General features: G+C 58.4%; 4 protein-coding genes across 4 annotated transcripts; 3 read left to right on the top strand and 1 right to left on the bottom strand.

Annotated features, from left to right (window-relative positions):
- Positions 1-560: 560 nt before the first annotated feature.
- On the top strand, positions 561-1,906 carry CMQ_5450 (toxin biosynthesis protein; the record flags this gene model as incomplete). The annotated part of the gene is made up of 2 exons (XM_014317407.1): positions 561-894; positions 966-1,906. 2 exons carry the CDS (start codon positions 561-563, stop codon positions 1,904-1,906), a joined length of 1,275 nt encoding a protein of 424 aa, XP_014172882.1.
- Positions 1,907-2,044: 138 nt separating this feature from the next.
- Positions 2,045-6,154, bottom strand: CMQ_5452 (uncharacterized protein; the record flags this gene model as incomplete). The annotated part of the gene is made up of 2 exons (XM_014317409.1): positions 2,045-5,815; positions 5,876-6,154. The coding sequence occupies 2 exons, from the start codon at positions 6,152-6,154 to the stop codon at positions 2,045-2,047; spliced, it is 4,050 nt and encodes a 1,349-aa protein (XP_014172884.1).
- A 532-nt stretch (positions 6,155-6,686) lies between these two features.
- Positions 6,687-8,070, top strand: CMQ_5467 (rxt2-like protein; the record flags this gene model as incomplete). Its single annotated transcript, XM_014317424.1, has 4 exons — positions 6,687-6,762; positions 6,869-6,990; positions 7,046-7,208; positions 7,280-8,070. 4 exons carry the CDS (start codon positions 6,687-6,689, stop codon positions 8,068-8,070), a joined length of 1,152 nt encoding a protein of 383 aa, XP_014172899.1.
- Positions 8,071-14,518: 6,448 nt separating this feature from the next.
- On the top strand, positions 14,519-15,933 carry CMQ_5444 (c2h2 finger domain containing protein; the record flags this gene model as incomplete). Its single annotated transcript, XM_014317401.1, has 3 exons — positions 14,519-14,873; positions 14,937-15,076; positions 15,151-15,933. 3 exons carry the CDS (start codon positions 14,519-14,521, stop codon positions 15,931-15,933), a joined length of 1,278 nt encoding a protein of 425 aa, XP_014172876.1.
- Between the last annotated feature and the right edge of the window lie 1,013 nt (positions 15,934-16,946).

Genomic DNA, 16,946 nt, shown 5'->3' with positions numbered 1-16,946 from the left:
GAAAGCCCCGCGGCGATCACGTGACCTTTGAGTGACTATGTGAGATCCAGTACTAGGTACGGAGTACGGAGTACGGGAGCCCTAATGGCCAAAGTATATGCATGACAATCTCGCATAGTCTTAGACACCGAGGCGAGCTGCACATCTGCACCAAGAAACTGCACAATCGAGGACTGTGATACGATGTGACACACAAGAGCATCGGCAGACGCTGTTTTATAGAGTAGTATCGCTACAACGCCAGCACTTCGTACTGAGTGCAAAACTGGGGCAGGTTCAGAAGCAGAACCAGCTAACCAAGTTGGCAAGTATGGGGAAATGCACCTCCACTATTTCCCCAACATAATTAATGGTAGCAACGCCATGCTATAATACCTCGGCATCAGATAAAGTACAGGCATTAAAGTCATCCCTTCTGGGCAATCATACCTGGTCTTCGTTCGTACCAGGCTGTAGAATTCGCCAAAAGTGGAAGTCGCATCTTGGAGACATTTATTGCAACTCTGAGCCTCATCTGTCTTTCCCTTTGTCCTCTCTGTTCATCTTTGTCTACTGCCATCATGTCTCAGCAATTCTTCGACGTGCGAGAGCATGTGTTCAATGGCCAACACATCCGCGAGTATCCCCAAGCCACAGCCCACAACCAGGAAGAAGTGCTGCAGCTCGTGGCGAAACAGTACATCCCAAAGAGCAACCGGCAGCCGCAGCCAGGCGACGTCACGATTATTGGGGCGCACGCAAACGGCTTTCCGAAGGAGCTCTACGAGGCTCTCTGGGACGACCTCTTGGCCGAGACAGAAAAGCACGGCTTCCGGATCCGCAGCATATGGATTGCCGATGTGGCCTGGGAAGGTCAAAGTAGCCATCGCAACGAGGCTATTCTCGGGAACGACCGTGGGTTTGGATCTGGCTTTAGTCTGGTATCTGATGCACAAACGCACACTAACAGGCCTCGTCCATCGCAGCCTCCTGGTATGATCACGCGCGTGACCTGCTGCAGATGGTGAACACATTCCGGGCCGAGATGCCACGGCCGCTGGTGGGCATTGGCCACTCATTTGGCGGCACGATCGTGACGTACTTGTCGCTGATGCACCCGCGGTTGCTGTCATCGCTGGTGCTGCTGGACCCGGTGCTGCATTTCTACCCGACGACACCGGTGTCGGGCTTCAATCCACTGGCGCTGTCGGCGGTGCGGCGGGATCAATGGCCGTCGCGCGAGGCAGCCGCAGCGGCCTTCCGGCAGTCCAAGTTCTATGCGGCATGGGATCAACGCGTGCTAGACGCCTGGCTGGCGTATGGGTTGCGCGAGCTGCCGACAACGCCAGCAACGGGTGAGGCCCGGCCGGTGACACTGGCCACAACCAAACACCAGGAGGTCTTTACGTTTCTGCGGCCGCTGATGCAGGGAATCGACGGGACGACCGGACGGCGGGTTTTCCGACGCGACCGGCTGCCGGACGTGAGCGATAAGAGCCTAGAGCGGCTTGGGGCGACGAACCGGCTGTTCCGACCCGAGGTGCCCAATACGACCGAGCAGCTCGGCCATTTGCGACCGGGCGTGTGCTACGTATTTGGCGGCATCAGCCCGATGTCGACGCCGGACGTCCGGCGTGAGAAGATGGAGCTCACGGGCGTGCAGGTGGGCGGCAGCGGCGGCGTGGCTGCTGGGCGCGTGCGCCAGGTGGTGCTGCCGACAACCGGCCACCTGGTGGCGATGGAACAGCCGACGGCGTGCGCGCGGGCGGCGGCCGAGACGATCGCGGCGGAACTGGTGTTGTGGCGTGAGGAGGAGGCGGACCTGGCTCTCTGGTGGCGGCGCAAAGACGCAGACAAGCAGGTTTTGGACGACGAGTGGCGCAGTTTCATTGAGCCGATACCGACGAGGGACAAGGGGAAGTTGTAGGAGATGTGCAGGAACAGAACAGAACAGAACAGAACACAACCAAAGACAAGACAACTCCAGCTTAGTCATACGTCGTCATTACTCTACAGGTCACTCAATTTACGCTGTACATTGATGCTTCTAACTTGTCCTCCTCTCTCACTCCTCCCCCGGCACCCACACCAGGATGCCCTCCTTATCGGCCTTGAGACCCTCCGTCGGCAGGATCCGCAACACCTTCTGGAAGTACTTGTCGCGCACCACCAGCGTCGGCCGGATCCACGCGCCGTGCACCAGTGGCAGCAGTCGGTATGTTGCCGTGCGCCGCGACACGGGCAGCACGTGGACTGTCGTCAGCTTGGCTCCGGCAAACGCAAACTCGTCCGACGGCTCCATCGTCAGGCCAAACGTCAGAAAGTGGCCCGACGCGTTCTCGATTGTGATGGTCAGCGTGATCAGGCTGGCGAGGCTGTTTTTCTTGTTGTTTTCGCTGTTGTTGCTGCTGCTCCCATACGACACCGAAGCCAGGACTCGCGGCTCCGTGCCGAAGATGCCCAGACGTGGCACCGGCAGCGTGGTGACATTGACGGGCGACACAGCCGTATCGTCTTCACCACCTACCCGCTGCCAACGGATCGCCAGCGACACGTCCAAGCTGACCGGGTCGCGCTGCTCCAGGCTGGCTCGCCGCACATCCAGGTCGAACTGCGCCTCGGCTGCCTCCTGCGGCTGCATCACGTGCATACATGTCTGCGTGCTATCGCTGCTGGCATCCGTCCTGAGCTGTTCTCGTCGCGTGCTCCGACACGTCACTCCGGCCACCGGTTGCACCGTCATGTCGAGGCCCACGATGCGCAGCTCGTCCGTCGCAAACGAGGCGTAGCGCGTCACCAGCGTCCAGGCTTGCGCGAGCCCGTGTGGCGGCAGAAGCTGCGCCTTTTCGTCTTCTCCGTCCCGTTCGTCCTTTTCGCTCGTCTCGTCGTCGCCGCCAACAATGCCCTCGTGGTCGAACAGACTCGGCCACGCGGCCGGGTGGCGACGCGGCACCAGATCGTAGTTGGCCTCAAACGGGTTCGTCACGGCCAGCCGCACCGAAAGCGCCTGCGTGATGGGCGTGGCCGGGTCATCGACCAGGTGGTACACGGCGCGCAGGGCAACGTCTACCGATGCCGCCAACACTATCGGCGTCACGTGCACACTCACGTGCACTCGCCGGCCTGCTGCCACCACTCCCAGCGGCACCGAGCGCAGCGCCGCCTCACCGTCGCCATTGCCGTTGCCCCCATGCGGTAGCGCCGTGTCGATCTCGTCGCCATCGACACGCAGCGTGAACCCTGCCAGCGCCGAGCCGCCGTACAGCACTGCGTCCAGGTGCACGTCCGCACCCGTCTCCTCGCCGTTGACCAGATCAAACACTACCTCGACTGGCTCGTTGGTGTAAAATGGCACCACAGCAGAGGCAGTTGTAGCTGTTGTTGTCGTTGCTGTTACTGTTGATGCTGCTGTTGCTGCTGCTGTTGACGGCGTCACCTGTGCCAGAGCCACCTGCGACACGGCTCGGCCACCTGCCTGCACCAATTCGATGGCCAGCTTCGGTGGTCGCGGCAGCACATGGACGGCCTGACAGTCGGGCCGCGGCACCAAGACGCTCGCTTCCGGTGACAGCAGCCAGGCAGCCTTGAGTCGACCGGCCAGCCCAGTCGAGAACGGCACGGCCTGTCGCAGAGAGTAACGCGCGCAGCTATAGTGCAGTTCAGCCGACACGGCTCTTGCATCGCCGGCTTCGCGCAGTGGAATGGCCACCTGAAAGACCACCGTCGACTGTGGCCGGAGAGTCAGGTCGGCCAAGCCGCAGAGCTGCATCTTGTCTTCGTCGTCTTCGCTGTCGTCGCTCTCCTCGTCCTCACCGCCACCCTCCACCGCTTCCTCTTCCAACGGAACAACTGTCAAAAAGACCGTCCCCGAACCTGCTGGGGGCCTCGCTTTGCCGTCGTGTCGCAGCAGCAACGGCTTGATCGTCGTGCCGTCGCCACCCGCCCCTTCAAACCGCACCCGCACTGCGTCCAGCACTACAGCCACCGATCCTGGCTGCGCGTTCGAGTGCAGTGCTAGCTGTGCCGTCATCGTGTGGCCAGCCTTGCCTTCACCCGTCTGAAAAGCAAACGTGGCCGACAAAAAAGACGGTGATGGCTGGCCCAAGCGAACTGCAGCCACCGTCTGGACCTTTTGGACCAGCTCCACGTCGTCCATTGTCCGCGCCACGTCGTACGGTTCGTCCTGGCCGTCCTGGCCGTCCTGCCGTTGACTCTGTGGCCGCTGTCCGTAGCTCCGGTCCAGCAGCTCCCAGTGGATCGACACCAGCAGGTCTGCGCGGCCCAGCGCCGCTGCCGCCACCCGCAGCAGCCATGCCAGCTCCTCGCCGGCCCCGAGCCAGCCCTCGTTGCGGTACTGTGCCGCCGTCCACAGAGGCCCTAGCAGTGCCACCGCTTCTGCCCATCTGCCGGCTGTCACCAGCTCGCGGCCACACTCTAGCGCCACCTCAGCCGCCATGCGCATCTGCTTGTGCTGCACAAACGCGGCACGTGACGCCTCCAGACACGTGACCACCATCGCTCCGTGATCCGTCGCTGCAAACTCGTCGTGCGGCGGCGGACACATGTAGTCGTCGTACGCAAACGCCAGTCGTGCCACCTTGGACGCCGGCGACATCCCGGGAGGTCTCCTATCGTCCTTGGGGATCGCCCGCGCCAGCGCCCGCCGTCGGTACAGGTGTCCGGCCGCTATCCGGTGCCAATATCCACTGTGGTGCAGCCGTTGCCACGGTGGCAGCCGCTCGACGGCCGTTGCTCCCATGCCCTTCTCCGGTGGCAGCCGCACCAATGGCAGCCCGCTGCCCGGCGACCCCATTACCGACAGCATCGGCACCGTGCTCTCCACCAGCCCGGCCATCACCAATGCCCATCGCGCCTCCCAGGCTGCGAACCCGTAGTTGGCCGTTCCACGGCCCCGAGTCTCTACCAGATCACACATCCGGTCACGGTGCACCCCCCACCGACTGACTGCCGTGCTGTGCTGGCCCATTACCAGCAAACAGCGCAGGCTGCGTACCGCTATCGTGTCGGCCAGCCATCGTGCCTCGTTCCAGCGCCGGCTCCAACTCGGAATCGCGTCGAGCACGTCCGGTCCCAAAAGCGTCGCGTATGCTGCATCTAGCGCCCGCACTGCTCCGTCCAGCTCCTGTCGGAACTCGGCAAGCACGGCCGCTTTAAAGTCGTACCGGATATGCCATCCTGGCAGCGACAGCGTCTGCGATGTTCCGTTTGTCGGCGGCACTGATGGCTGTGGTGCCGACCCGCGGCCTCGCTTCTTGCGCACGTGTCGGCTCAGCTCCCGGTAGTACTCCAGTGCCTGCAGTCCCATCGTCGTCAGCATGTTCTCTGCCACCCGTCCTAGCTCTTCGCCCGATGCCTCGGCCGACAGCGCAAAGAACAGCTTCGCGTCCACGCCGCTGCCTCTTCGGATGTGTTCTAGGCGCTCCTGCACTAGCGCTGCTCCGTCTGCTGCTGCACCTGCTGAGCCAAACCCTGGCCCTGTGCTCTGCTCGTCTGCAAGCACCACTACTGCCACCCGGCTGCGGTATCCCGACTGCGTCACCGCTGCCTTGAACGCCGTGATGTCCGCCTGGATCTGTCCGTCGTGCTGGTGCTGCACGGTCGTCCCTGCCTCGGCTGACGACAGTGTATAGCAGAGCAGAAACGCACTCGGAACCAGTGCTTGGTGCTTTTGTATCCACGCCACGTTCATGATTCCGTCTGCGTACAGCCGACATGATGGGCTCAGCGGCGAAAACGGCGAGTGCAGCACCACCTGTCCCGGCCCGGGCTCAAAGTTTTCTGGCAGCTCCGACCGTCGTGGTGGCAGCATGTATTTCTGTTGATCACCCCCGAATTAGCACAGACTGACGATGCCGACAAGAGTGGGCGTCCCTACTCTTCCTGCTGTCCGCACGCGAAACTGGTATCGTGGAGGATGGGCCCGCCCCCTCCATGGCGCCACGGCCGGGTCTTGCACCGTCAGATACCGTCGGAGTTTCGTCGCCAGTTCACCATCCAGTATGGGCATCGTCGACCGCAGCACCGTCGCCTGCTCCCTCATATCCTCGCCCACGAGCCATCGCTCGTCTTCCTCTTCCTCGTCGCCTGCCGGCAGTCCGATCGTCACCAGCAGCGGCACGTTGCGGTCCAGACTGTACGCAGGATATTCGTCCATCTCGGCACTGGGCGGTGCTATCGAAAGCACCCGTGTTCGTGTCGTGTCTGTGAGTTGTGTTGAGGTCCGTCTGCATCGTCGTCAAGACGCCACTGTAGCCGTGGTGGGAATTGTGAGCTGTTGATCTGATTGGCGGGGCTGCCAGAGTACCCCGACTGCCGCCTTATCGCACCCATTGTTCCCTATCGCCATGTACCTCTGCTTCTGCCGCCTCCCAGCCAATCAGAACTCGTCGCAGCGCGGGGGCTCTTCGCGTGCTGAATTTCCGACACTGGCGTCCCGAAAAGCAGACCAGCCTTCATCCATCGCGAGCACGCCCTGCACAGGAACATTGCCCTCTGTCGGCAGAAGCTGCACAGGCTCCCCGGCTTCTCAGACGCTATCTTATTTTGTTCGACTTTTTGCTTTCTCGTCTGCTCGCCTGCTCGCCCGTCGCTTGTCGCCCTGCTCAGAGCGTCTTGCGATTTTTCCTCTCGCCTTTTCTCTCTCCTTCTTCCGCCTCCACGTCCGGCTTCGGACACCCTTCGTCACCATGGCCACAAGAGACCAAGCCCTGTTTCTGGAGATGTACCTCGGCCTTAAGAGAGCCTTGAAACGAAAATCTTACGGTATGCTTGCTGCGTCGCCCCTACTTCATCCCCTCTAGCAGACGCTCGTCCAGGTCTGGCGAATTGTTTTGGTCTTCAGAAGCTGATCAGGCTTTTCTCGTGACAGACTCCGATTCCGACTCTGAGATCGACCAGACCACAAACCGCGGCAACAAGTTGAAGAAGCGAGCCCGCTTCGTGCACCAAGGCCAATTGGCCGGCGCTGATGGCTCGTCTATGCTCACAGAGGTGCGTTTGGTCGGCGTAGTAAAGCGACCGGTATTCTGACAGCCCACCGAACCAGGTTGTCGACCACGCTGGCTATCGACGCGAGATTATCAGTCGCAATCCTCCGCTCATCGACGATGACGGCTACTCTGTCGAGAGCGACGAGGATGCAGAGGTCGTCCAGGAGGCCGTCGCTGCGGCTGCAGAAGAGAATCCGTACTCCAGCATCCATTTGGAGCGTGAGAAACACCATTTCTGTGTGTTGTGCACGCGTGTAGTTGCCAGAGCTAATTTTTTCTTGGCTTTTTAGAACTCCTCGCCCCCTTGACTACCGTGACCGACCTGCCAAGCCACCCGTCGCTCTCGCGTCCCTTTTACTCCAAAGCGATCAGCGAGCTTGTTGTCCAGGGCCGAAACTGGACGCAGAAGGAAAATCGCGCGTTGTGGAAAGTCAAGCCACTGTTGACCAAGTTCTGTGGCGACCATAACTGGGTCGATTGCAGACTGATGTTGACCCCTGACGACAGCGACCTGTTTGACGACGACCTCATGGCGCGCATGGCCTCATCCCGGAAGACGAACGGCGCCAAGAGCCGGCCGACAGCGATGGACGATGGCAACGACGAAGACACAAATATGCACGACGGGACCGATCGGCCGAACGGCGCGCTGGCTCCCTTGCCCACGTCGCTGTCGGAGGACGATGTCGAGGCAGAGGGTGAGGGCGAGGGCGACGACGACGGCGAGGGTGGTTATATCCACCCGCTATTCCTGGCGCCGCGGACAGCCCACCCAGAGCCGAACGGAGGACTGCCCGAGCACGAGGCCGAGGACGTCCGGCGGCTGCTGCAGCTGTGGGTGCAGAAGCAGGAGGAGGTGGCGCGGGGGGCCAACAAGCTGCACGAAGGCCTACTGCGGGCAGACCGGCTGCGCAAGACGGTGCTGCTGTGGTCCAAGGCCGAGGCAAACCGCGACCTGTCGGACGGCGAGGACTACTACGACTGGGACACCTGGGGGCTCACAGAGGACCTGAAGAAGGGCTACGACGAGGAGGAGGAAGACTTGCAACAGCCTCACAAGAAGACGCGCAATCGGAAGTAGGCGTCAGATGGCTGGCTTTTGCTTTTGCTTTGCGTCTGCTTTCCCGTGCTTCGTTGACTTCTTTCATGCTGGGTTACGGACGGCGTCCGGATGGCGTCTAGAGCAGATTTTAGGACAATTTCGCTGTCTTCACAACACCCTTTTCCAATGCAACGTTTCTGTTCGCTTATTCCCTTGGCTAAAAACCAGAACCAGAACCGTGCCCCTGCTGGAAGCTGAACGTGACGTTGCCAGACCCCATCGTGGAGCCCGCCCACGGCCCAGTAGTATTGGCACCGAGGCTGAAGAGGTCTGTTCCCTAGCCTGCTCCGTACGGACAAACATATCCTACCGAAACGACGTTCTTATCAGCCAACTTCGGCCGACAACGACCACGTGTCTCTCCCAGGCAGACTAGTTCGTCTGAGACAACTCGTGCCTCTGCCTTTCTCGCCTTACTTTCTGCCGGTTGCGCGGCGATGCCGAACATTCCAGGGGTGGGGGCCGGCGTCTATCTCAGTCAGGAAATAGAACAGGCGGACGAGGCTAGCCCTGTTGGGCACGGCCTCTTCTGTATTTCAGCTACGACTACGGCAATCACGCCGTCGCCGATCAGACAAGGAAGGGCAGACGGAAGCCGAAAATGTGCAATTCGCGTTGGATTGTCCGCCCATGTGCTGATGGTGGATCTGTCGGTCAGTTGGTGAAACTGGCGATAATTGGAATGATACGACGGGACAAAGAGCCCAGACACACTAGGGCGCTGCGGTGTTAAATTATTTCTAGAAGAAATGACGGCTGGGCGCGGCACTAAGGAGCCCTGTACCCGCTAAGAGAAACCGGCGCTGCTCCTTCTAGAAGGCGACTAGAATACGACTAGAAGAGAGGGGGGGCCTGTGACCCTCCCTGGCAACCCCTGCCCTTATTTTTTCCTCACCCTACCTGCCCACAGATCGACGGTGGACAGACCGGTTTGCGGACTTTTTGCTGTGCTCTCTGGCCGTCTGTTCTCCCCGTCCGTCCCGACTGTCCCCTGTGCGAATCCACCGGTCGTCGCAGACCCCTGCTCAGCCGTTCAGCACATGTCAAATACGACGACGGAGTACGACAGCAGAGCAAAGGTGGTAGCGTGATAGGAGACGCGTTAATTTCCCTTCCCATCTGCTCCAACTGCACCGGCAGGTGAGGAGGCATGCGTGTCGGCTTCCCTGTCTCTCCTTTCCTCTTTCTTCCTTCCGCTTTTTCCTTTTCTCTTCCCTCTTTCCTCTTCTCGTCCGCCTCCCTCTTCGGCCCCCGACGAACAGCGACCATGGCGGCGCACACGCCCCTCTTCCACCCCCACACGCCCCTGCCGAATGCCAATCTGCTCAAGCAATGGCTTTTCGGCTTGCACCGAAATAGCAAGTCCAAATAGGTAAAACGGGGAACCGCCTCCTCCGTAGCCGCCTTCGTCACCTCTGCCGTCTCAAGATTACTGCGCTAGCGGGTGGGTTCATCATACATACGACGTGGTAGCTGCTTTGGGCATCCTAAGCACAGCGCGCACAGCGCGCACAGAGCTACGTTCGTGTCGTGCGAGCCAGCCGCGGGACTTGACTGCTTGGGTTCTCTGAGATAAGAGATCAAACTGGTGTGCCAGGGGCTGCATGTGATACCTGTACTGTGTCTTTCGCAGATGGGAAACGCGGCTGCGCTGTTTTACGGAGTAAACGGCCGTCCTTACTCTTTGCCCTCTTCCAGACAGTGCTTGCTTTAGCCCGCTGCAGCTGAAGACGGAAGATGACACAGAAGAAGGAAAAAGCGGGACCACACCTCCCTCCTGTTCTTTCTTTCCTTCTTTCTTTCGCCCGTCGGCGCGGGTGGTCAGCCTGCTCAAGACGCACGCAAGAGCACATCCGCCCACCTGCTCCTTGCTTCATAAAAAATAGCCTCTTATGCGGCTTTTGGGCACACTAGTTAGGCTTGTATAGGAGCGAACTCTCCGCCGCTCTCCAGCCCACACCAAAGACAGAGCCCAAAGAGCCCAGACGGGGTCATGGGGGCCCAACGCGCTCCTCTTCGTGCGTACGACGTACTCCGTAGCCTCGATCGACAGCTAATACGAAAAGACACGAAAGGACAGCGAAAAGGAAATGCGGCCAACCCGTCTGCATGGAGCTATTCCTCTTCGGCTGGGACGTTGTCGGTTGACGGCATTGCCCGGGGTTGCCTGCTGCCGTTCTTGCTGCTTTGTTCTCACCGAGCCTCTGTGCTCATTTCTCTCTGCCTGTTCGGGCTGCCATGGCGTATATGCGCGTGCAGCCCACTTATATGCCGCCGAGATGGGGCTCGTGTAAGGGGTTCGCGAGACAGAGGGGAAGGAGCATAGGAGTGCCCGGTGCACCCCGGCGCGCCTTCCCAGATGGTCAAGGCTCCCTTCTAGAAGCCTTCTAGAAGCTTTCTGGAAGGCAGGAGTACGACGTATCTTACACATCAGCCCCCTCTCTTCGTGTCGCCAGCCACCCCTGTATGTGTCGCATTGCATATCACGAATGTTGCCTGCGCCTCCGTGCGGCGTCTTTGCTCAGCCCCCCCCTCTTCCTTCCCATCACCAGGTTTTGGTTTCGGCGGGCGACAGGGTCGATCCTTGGGAGGGGGGGCACAGGACGAACAGTCTGGTTCACCGCACGTTGACGGTCCCGGCGAATAGATGCACTTGGGTCACCGCACGTCTTCCATAAATTTACGACAGACTAGCCTAGCCTCTTGCGTGAATACAGAGCGCTTTGGCAGAGTACGAAATACGTACTCCGTACTGGTATGTAACAGCTTGTACGTAAAGACTTTCCTTCTGCCTGTTCAGTGCCTGCGTGTGGCCCACCAGACTCCCAAACGGCCCAGGGGCCAGCAAGGGTGTGCAATGAAACGCCCCCTCTGGCTCTCCATTTTTATTTCCTTCGAGAAGATCTATGGAAGTTGCTCTGTCTTCCGATACCACCCTCCCCTTGTTCCTTCTGCCCTCCCTCCCCCTTGTCCAGCCCAACCAGCCCGTCCGCACCTCTCGACCCCGGTTCTGAGCACGGGACATTGCATTTCGCCTTGCACGAACGATAAAAATAATAGCCGGAACGTTGTTCTGGAAGGCCGTCAACAGCTCACCGGCAAAGCGTGCTTCTCGTAAGATACGTATTCCGTACAAGCGCGAACAGTAAGATAAGATACAGCGCTGCAACTGTGCTGTAGGCCTCCAAGCGAGGCAGTTGTCGCGGTTGCCTTCGTTGCGTCGTGCTTCCGTTACTCACCGATCCAGCAGATGCCGCTGCTCTGCTGTCCTGCTGTCCTGATTCCATCGGCAGCTGTTCGGTATGCGGGAATAGTCGTTCTGGCACTTGTCCGGACGGCCTGGTAGGGGTTTGCCTAGCTTGCATTTGTATTTATCTTCCCTGTTTCATGCCGCTCGTATCTCCATCTTCCCTTCGGGAGGATGGCCTGTCTGCTGTTCTTTTTTTGGCCCTTTTTACGCTTCAGCAGCCCGCGCTCCGCTCCCATTCTCCGTCGTCCGTCACAGAAGAGATCCGGGTGGGTATGGGTACATGTATCGTACGGAGCATTGCCTCGCGCTAGTACAGGGGCAATTACCTGCTGGTGCTCTGATCCCTGCCCCTGCGCCCTCCACCCCTGTTCGTTTCGTCTATTGGGTCTAACTTGTCCGAGCTTCTGCTTTATTTTCTTTCCCTTAATCGGCTACCCCAACATATCATCCAGCGTTCGTGTCCATTGTCGTGCTCGTGGTTGCCTATGTCTGGCGCCAGTCTCGGAAGCGCTGAGCGAGCCAGGCGGCGGCTTTGCGCATGGACCGTATTATAGTCCAGTTCCTGGCACAAATCTGCCAAGAAGACGGACATACTCCGTAAACGGTGTAATTGGAGGTCACCTGCCCCTCCCCCCCCCGATGATCCTCGAGAGGACTAAAATAGTGGCCACTCTACATCCACGATCGACAGGATTACTACTTTGTACGACGAGATGGACCGAGACTTGGAATGAGCGTGAGGATTCTCCCCAAACTGCCCCTCCGCTCGATGTGCCCGAGCGAAATAAAGGGAACGGCCATTTTGAGACCTTGTCTACTTTGGACCTGGCCTCTCTTCCTGTAACCGCCGACGACTACGTCCATACAGCATTTGCTATCTTACATAGCTTTGTACTAGTTGACTATCCCAACTCAATTTAACCTCCTTGCCAGGGCGTTCCCTCAGCCACATGCAAGCGGGTATCGCTGTGTACAACGAGTGTAGAGAAGCGGGCATGCACTTGCAAAGAACCCAGGGCTTTGGGTAAGATACAGGACTGTGTTCTACATAGTATTCTACATAGTACTATGTAAGATAGTATGCGATGGCCGGAGAGTGGTGCCACGGCCAGAAACCCCCCCGTATTCCGTGCTTCCGGCTTTGAGCTGGTGCTGGCCCAGTTTGGAGCACACGGGTACTGCTATGTACAAGTACTCGTAGGAAGGCCGCCTGCAAACATGGGGTCTAAGCTCGATCGGGGCAGGCATACTAATGCTCAAGGGAAAGGGGACAGGAAGCTGTGACGAAGGCTGCAGCAACGGCCCCCAGAGGAAAGCCGAGACTGCTGGAATGACTGCTGATGGGCGCCGTTGTCAGATGGGAAGGCATACCGGCACAGGCACACAGGCGAGTGGGCCTACGCAATCGCCTTACGACCCTTCTGCTGTCTCGTCCGTCTTGCCTCTTCGGTCCTCGTACTGCCAGCGTCCCAGCTCGGCCACGCAGAAGGCGCATTAGCTCTTGTTTCAAACGACCCTGGCAGTCAGGAATAGAACTGTGTGCGTCCGCCATCCTGGCAGGCTAAAGGATTGAAGAATAAGCGTGAATGGCAGAGCGACCCCCTGATAAACGGATCGGCCGCCTTGCAGGGGAGCAAAAGGCAGTGGTAGACTCCCAACGATCTGACAATTTTATTATGCTATGTAGTATTATTTATTCTGCGGACCTTCCAGCCAGCGTCTCGTTTCGCGTGGCGCTCATTTGTTTCTTCCTTCTCGACCGTACAGAAACATTGTCTGCAAAGTCTTACCTGTCTGACTCGTCTTGCCTTCCTCGTTTTCCTTTCTCGTTTCCTTTTTCCCCCTCGTCCGCCTGCTCCATCCGCCGCCGTCGTCGTCCTGGCTCACCGCCGTCACTCGCTTCTCGCTTTCTCCCCCTGTGTCGCTGTGGTGGAGAGGGGCTACTGACAGACAAGACAGGCCACTGGTCTGAACGCAAGGTACGGATTTGCAGTGGGAATTTCCACAGCGAATTCCAAATTGCCGGGCTGTGTCTACGGGGATTTCATTTTACCTATTTTATCGTTTTTAGCATTCCCCTCCCCTTTTCCTGCTTTTTCCTTTAGCGCCCTCCGGCCTACCGACCGCCTGTACTTACATAGTAGCAGTGCAGCCTGAGCCAGCAGCGCTTTCTGTTTTTGGCCTTATTTTATTCCCTTTGCCTTTTGCATTTGATTTAATTATGTCGCTCATAACTTTTTTTCTTAGCACGACTTCAACCCCCAGAAAATCCCTATAAGCCCCATACGTCGCCCACGCCGCGCGCAAACAAAATCATTTTACTTTCTTTCTCCCCTCCCCCCCTGACGACCACTCGCACAATAGACAACACCTCTCTCTCTTCTGTGCTTCCCTCCGCCGCCGCTCTATCTTGCCACGACCTCCTCGATCGCAGACTACGTCGCCCTCTGCCGTCTGCAACAGCCGCTCCTCTTTGCCACGGTACATCTCCACCTGTGCGAAAAGCTTCATTCTTGACCCCCCCCCTCTTGCCTCTTTCCTGCCTCGGCCTGTCCTCTGGCTCCAGGGACCGCCTCTTCTCCTAATCCTCGACGTTGCGGACAGACAACATCGCGTGATAGCAGGGCTAACTCGACGCGCATTAGACACGAACTCCACCAGACGTCCAACCTAGGAACTTTGGGCGGCCTCTTGCCATCATCTGCACCTACAGCGGCTCTGGAAAGCTGCCTCACCTCACAATCTGACTGGGACACTGCGAAACTCCTCCTTACGCATCGACCTAGAATACGTGAACAACCCAAGAAACTGCTAGCACCCGTCTCTTGGTAAGCGTCTTTCTCCATATACTTTCTCGCGGCTTCGCTCGAGGGAGCACAATGCTGACATTTGGCTTCACAGCGTGCTCAACACATACAAGTGCTTGCGCCCAGCAGACTGAAAACGTCGTCCCACACACTGTCGTGTCTCACTATGAAATCCCCAGCACCTGGAGAGATCATGGGGATCGATAATATGCTCAATCAGAGAGGCAACTCCATCAGCCATCCTTCTGACGACGGCAAGTTCGACGCACACCACCATCACCAACAACAACAGAGCCATCAGCAGCACCAGCAGCACCAGCAACACCAGCAGCAACAACAACACTACCTCCCCCCGGTTTCCCTGCCAGGCATGCATCAGTCTCTGCAGCCATTACAACAGCATGTGGTCGACCGGACAGGCTCACCGCACGGCTCCGAACACTCCCGATTCTCTGCACCGCCGTCATCTCTGAATGGCTATGATGTCAGCAAGTCGTTTGGATCGCCGTCGGCCATGCATTCGTCGCTGCAAATACAAGACCCAAGCACGCCCAACGGCGGCATGATCCTCCCGAGCCTGCCAGCAAACCTGGCTCCGAGCATGACCATTCCTCCGGGCATCCAGTACACCAAAATTCCGATGGCGAGCGGACAGCCGCCAAAGGCATACCCCTGCTCGACCTGTGGCAAGGGCTTTGCCAGACGGAGCGACTTGGCCCGCCATGGTTGGTTGTGCCTCTCCGAAGTGAAGGGAAACAGAACAGGAAACTAACTGCATTCTACCACAGAGCGGATTCATACTGGCGTTCGTCCACACGTGTGCGACTATCCCGGTTGCGGAAAGCAGTTTATCCAGCGATCCGCACTGACCGTCCATCGCCGCGTGCACACGGGAGAGAAGCCGCATCAATGCGAGCGTTGTGGCAAGGTAAGCCGCTGCAGCTTCCGGGAAGGGATTGGCGGTGGCAAGACTGCATGCTGACTCAGCATTGAACTTCACAGCCCTTTAGTGACTCGAGCTCACTGGCACGGCACCGCCGCATCCATTCGGGCACGCGGCCGTATAAGTGCCCCTATGCCGACTGCCAGAAGACATTCACGCGCCGGACGACATTGACGCGGCACCAGAACCATCACACGGGTACGATCGAGGACGCTGCGCGCGCAACAGCGGCCGCGCTGGCTCGTGGCGCCTCCAACACGATGAGCCGGCTGACCAGCCACGGGCCACGATCGGAGAACGGTGACAACCAGGGCTCGAACCAGGGCTCACCGTTGTCGACGCCGTCGCCGGGTCAGCGGACCATGTCCATGTCACCGGCAAACGACCTGGTGTCGATTGGCCAGATGCAGCACCAGTTTCTGACCAACAGCTCTTTGCCTGTTCATCTGCGCAACGATCTGCACGTCGGCGGCAGCCCGACGTCTACGGCCTCGTCTGGCTACACCAACATCCGGCCTACGTCCCATCCGACCGGCTACGGGCCGCCGTCGACGCTGGAGCCGAGCATCGAGCCGCAGCAGCAAGGTCCCGGCAGCGCTGGTGGCAGTCCACACATGAGCAGCATCGGCTGGCAGTCGCCCTCGCACATGGCCTCGCCCTCACACAGCGGCAGCTATGTCTATCCCGACCCAGACTCGACGTACAATGCGGCCTCGCTCGGACAGCTGTTCTACGGTACTTCGACCGGCTCCAGCCGCCGTCCTGGCAGTGCCGAGCCTGCATCAGGCGCGTTTGATGTCAAGCAGCCGCGTCAGAGCGAGCTTTGGGCTGCTGCCCAATAATCGGCAGTGGCATTGGCTGTGGCTGTGCGTGTGCCAGTGCATGGAGATTGGTCGAGGACGGCCCGGAGAGGCCTCCTTTTTCCTTCACCATGTTCCTCCACCACCCTATCTTATCATCGTTTCCTTTGTCGTCCGTTATAGCACACGTCTCCTTATAGCTGCTCATTCCCCTTTTGTTTGGTTTTGATTTCTGCTGTTTTACTTCTGGGTCTTTCTGTCGTCTGCTTTTCTAAATTCGGGAGAACTGTCTGAAGAGTTTAATGGACCCAGGGGCGAAAAGAGAAAAAGGTATACCCTTTGGTTTTCAGGGCGACTATGATTATCATACAGACACAAATGCACACACGCACGCAGACACACACACGCACACACATGGAGAGAGAGAGAGTCCCGTTTTCAACATACCGATACACGAGGACTGTATTAATCAACAAGAGGGCACCGTTGGTTTCAGGAGAGGGGAGAACAGCCACAGGCTTGGCTCAATAGGGAGTCAGCCCTGTCAGTTGTTCACGCCGAGCCGGATCTCTGGAAGAACACCTGCCATTTGTTTTGCTTTATCTCACCCCCTCCTTCTCCTCACCACGCCCTTGCCTAATACTTCCCTTCCGCCACCCTCTTGATCCATATTCCTTTTATTACCGAATAATGCAGTACCGAAACGACCCTCACACCCTTGTTTCTATATCTCCTATATGTAATACACACACACATACATACCCACCTCCTATCACCTGCCCACTCACAGAAAGAAGGAAAGCAGACATCCAAGAAGGATGCGCTTTACAGCTATACCCTTGGTGGATTATTTCCCTTTTTGTCTGGCCGCGATTTGTCTTGGTTTGCCTGTCTTGTCATTTTGCGTTATTTATAGATTTTCTTATTGTGCTTTGAGGGGTATGCCCTTGTTTTCTGCTGTTTTGCTTCCGTTCTGTACTATCTCTGTGCACGACCAAAATACCATTCTTTGACGACCCATCTAGACTTGTGACGATTGGAACCGGATAGAGGAC

The sequence above is a fragment of the Grosmannia clavigera genome (genome assembly GCF_000143105.1).
Source record: "Grosmannia clavigera kw1407 unplaced genomic scaffold GCSC_142, whole genome shotgun sequence".
NCBI lineage: Eukaryota > Fungi > Ascomycota > Sordariomycetes > Ophiostomatales > Ophiostomataceae > Leptographium > Leptographium clavigerum.
This window is presented reverse-complemented; position numbering and strand designations above follow the sequence as displayed.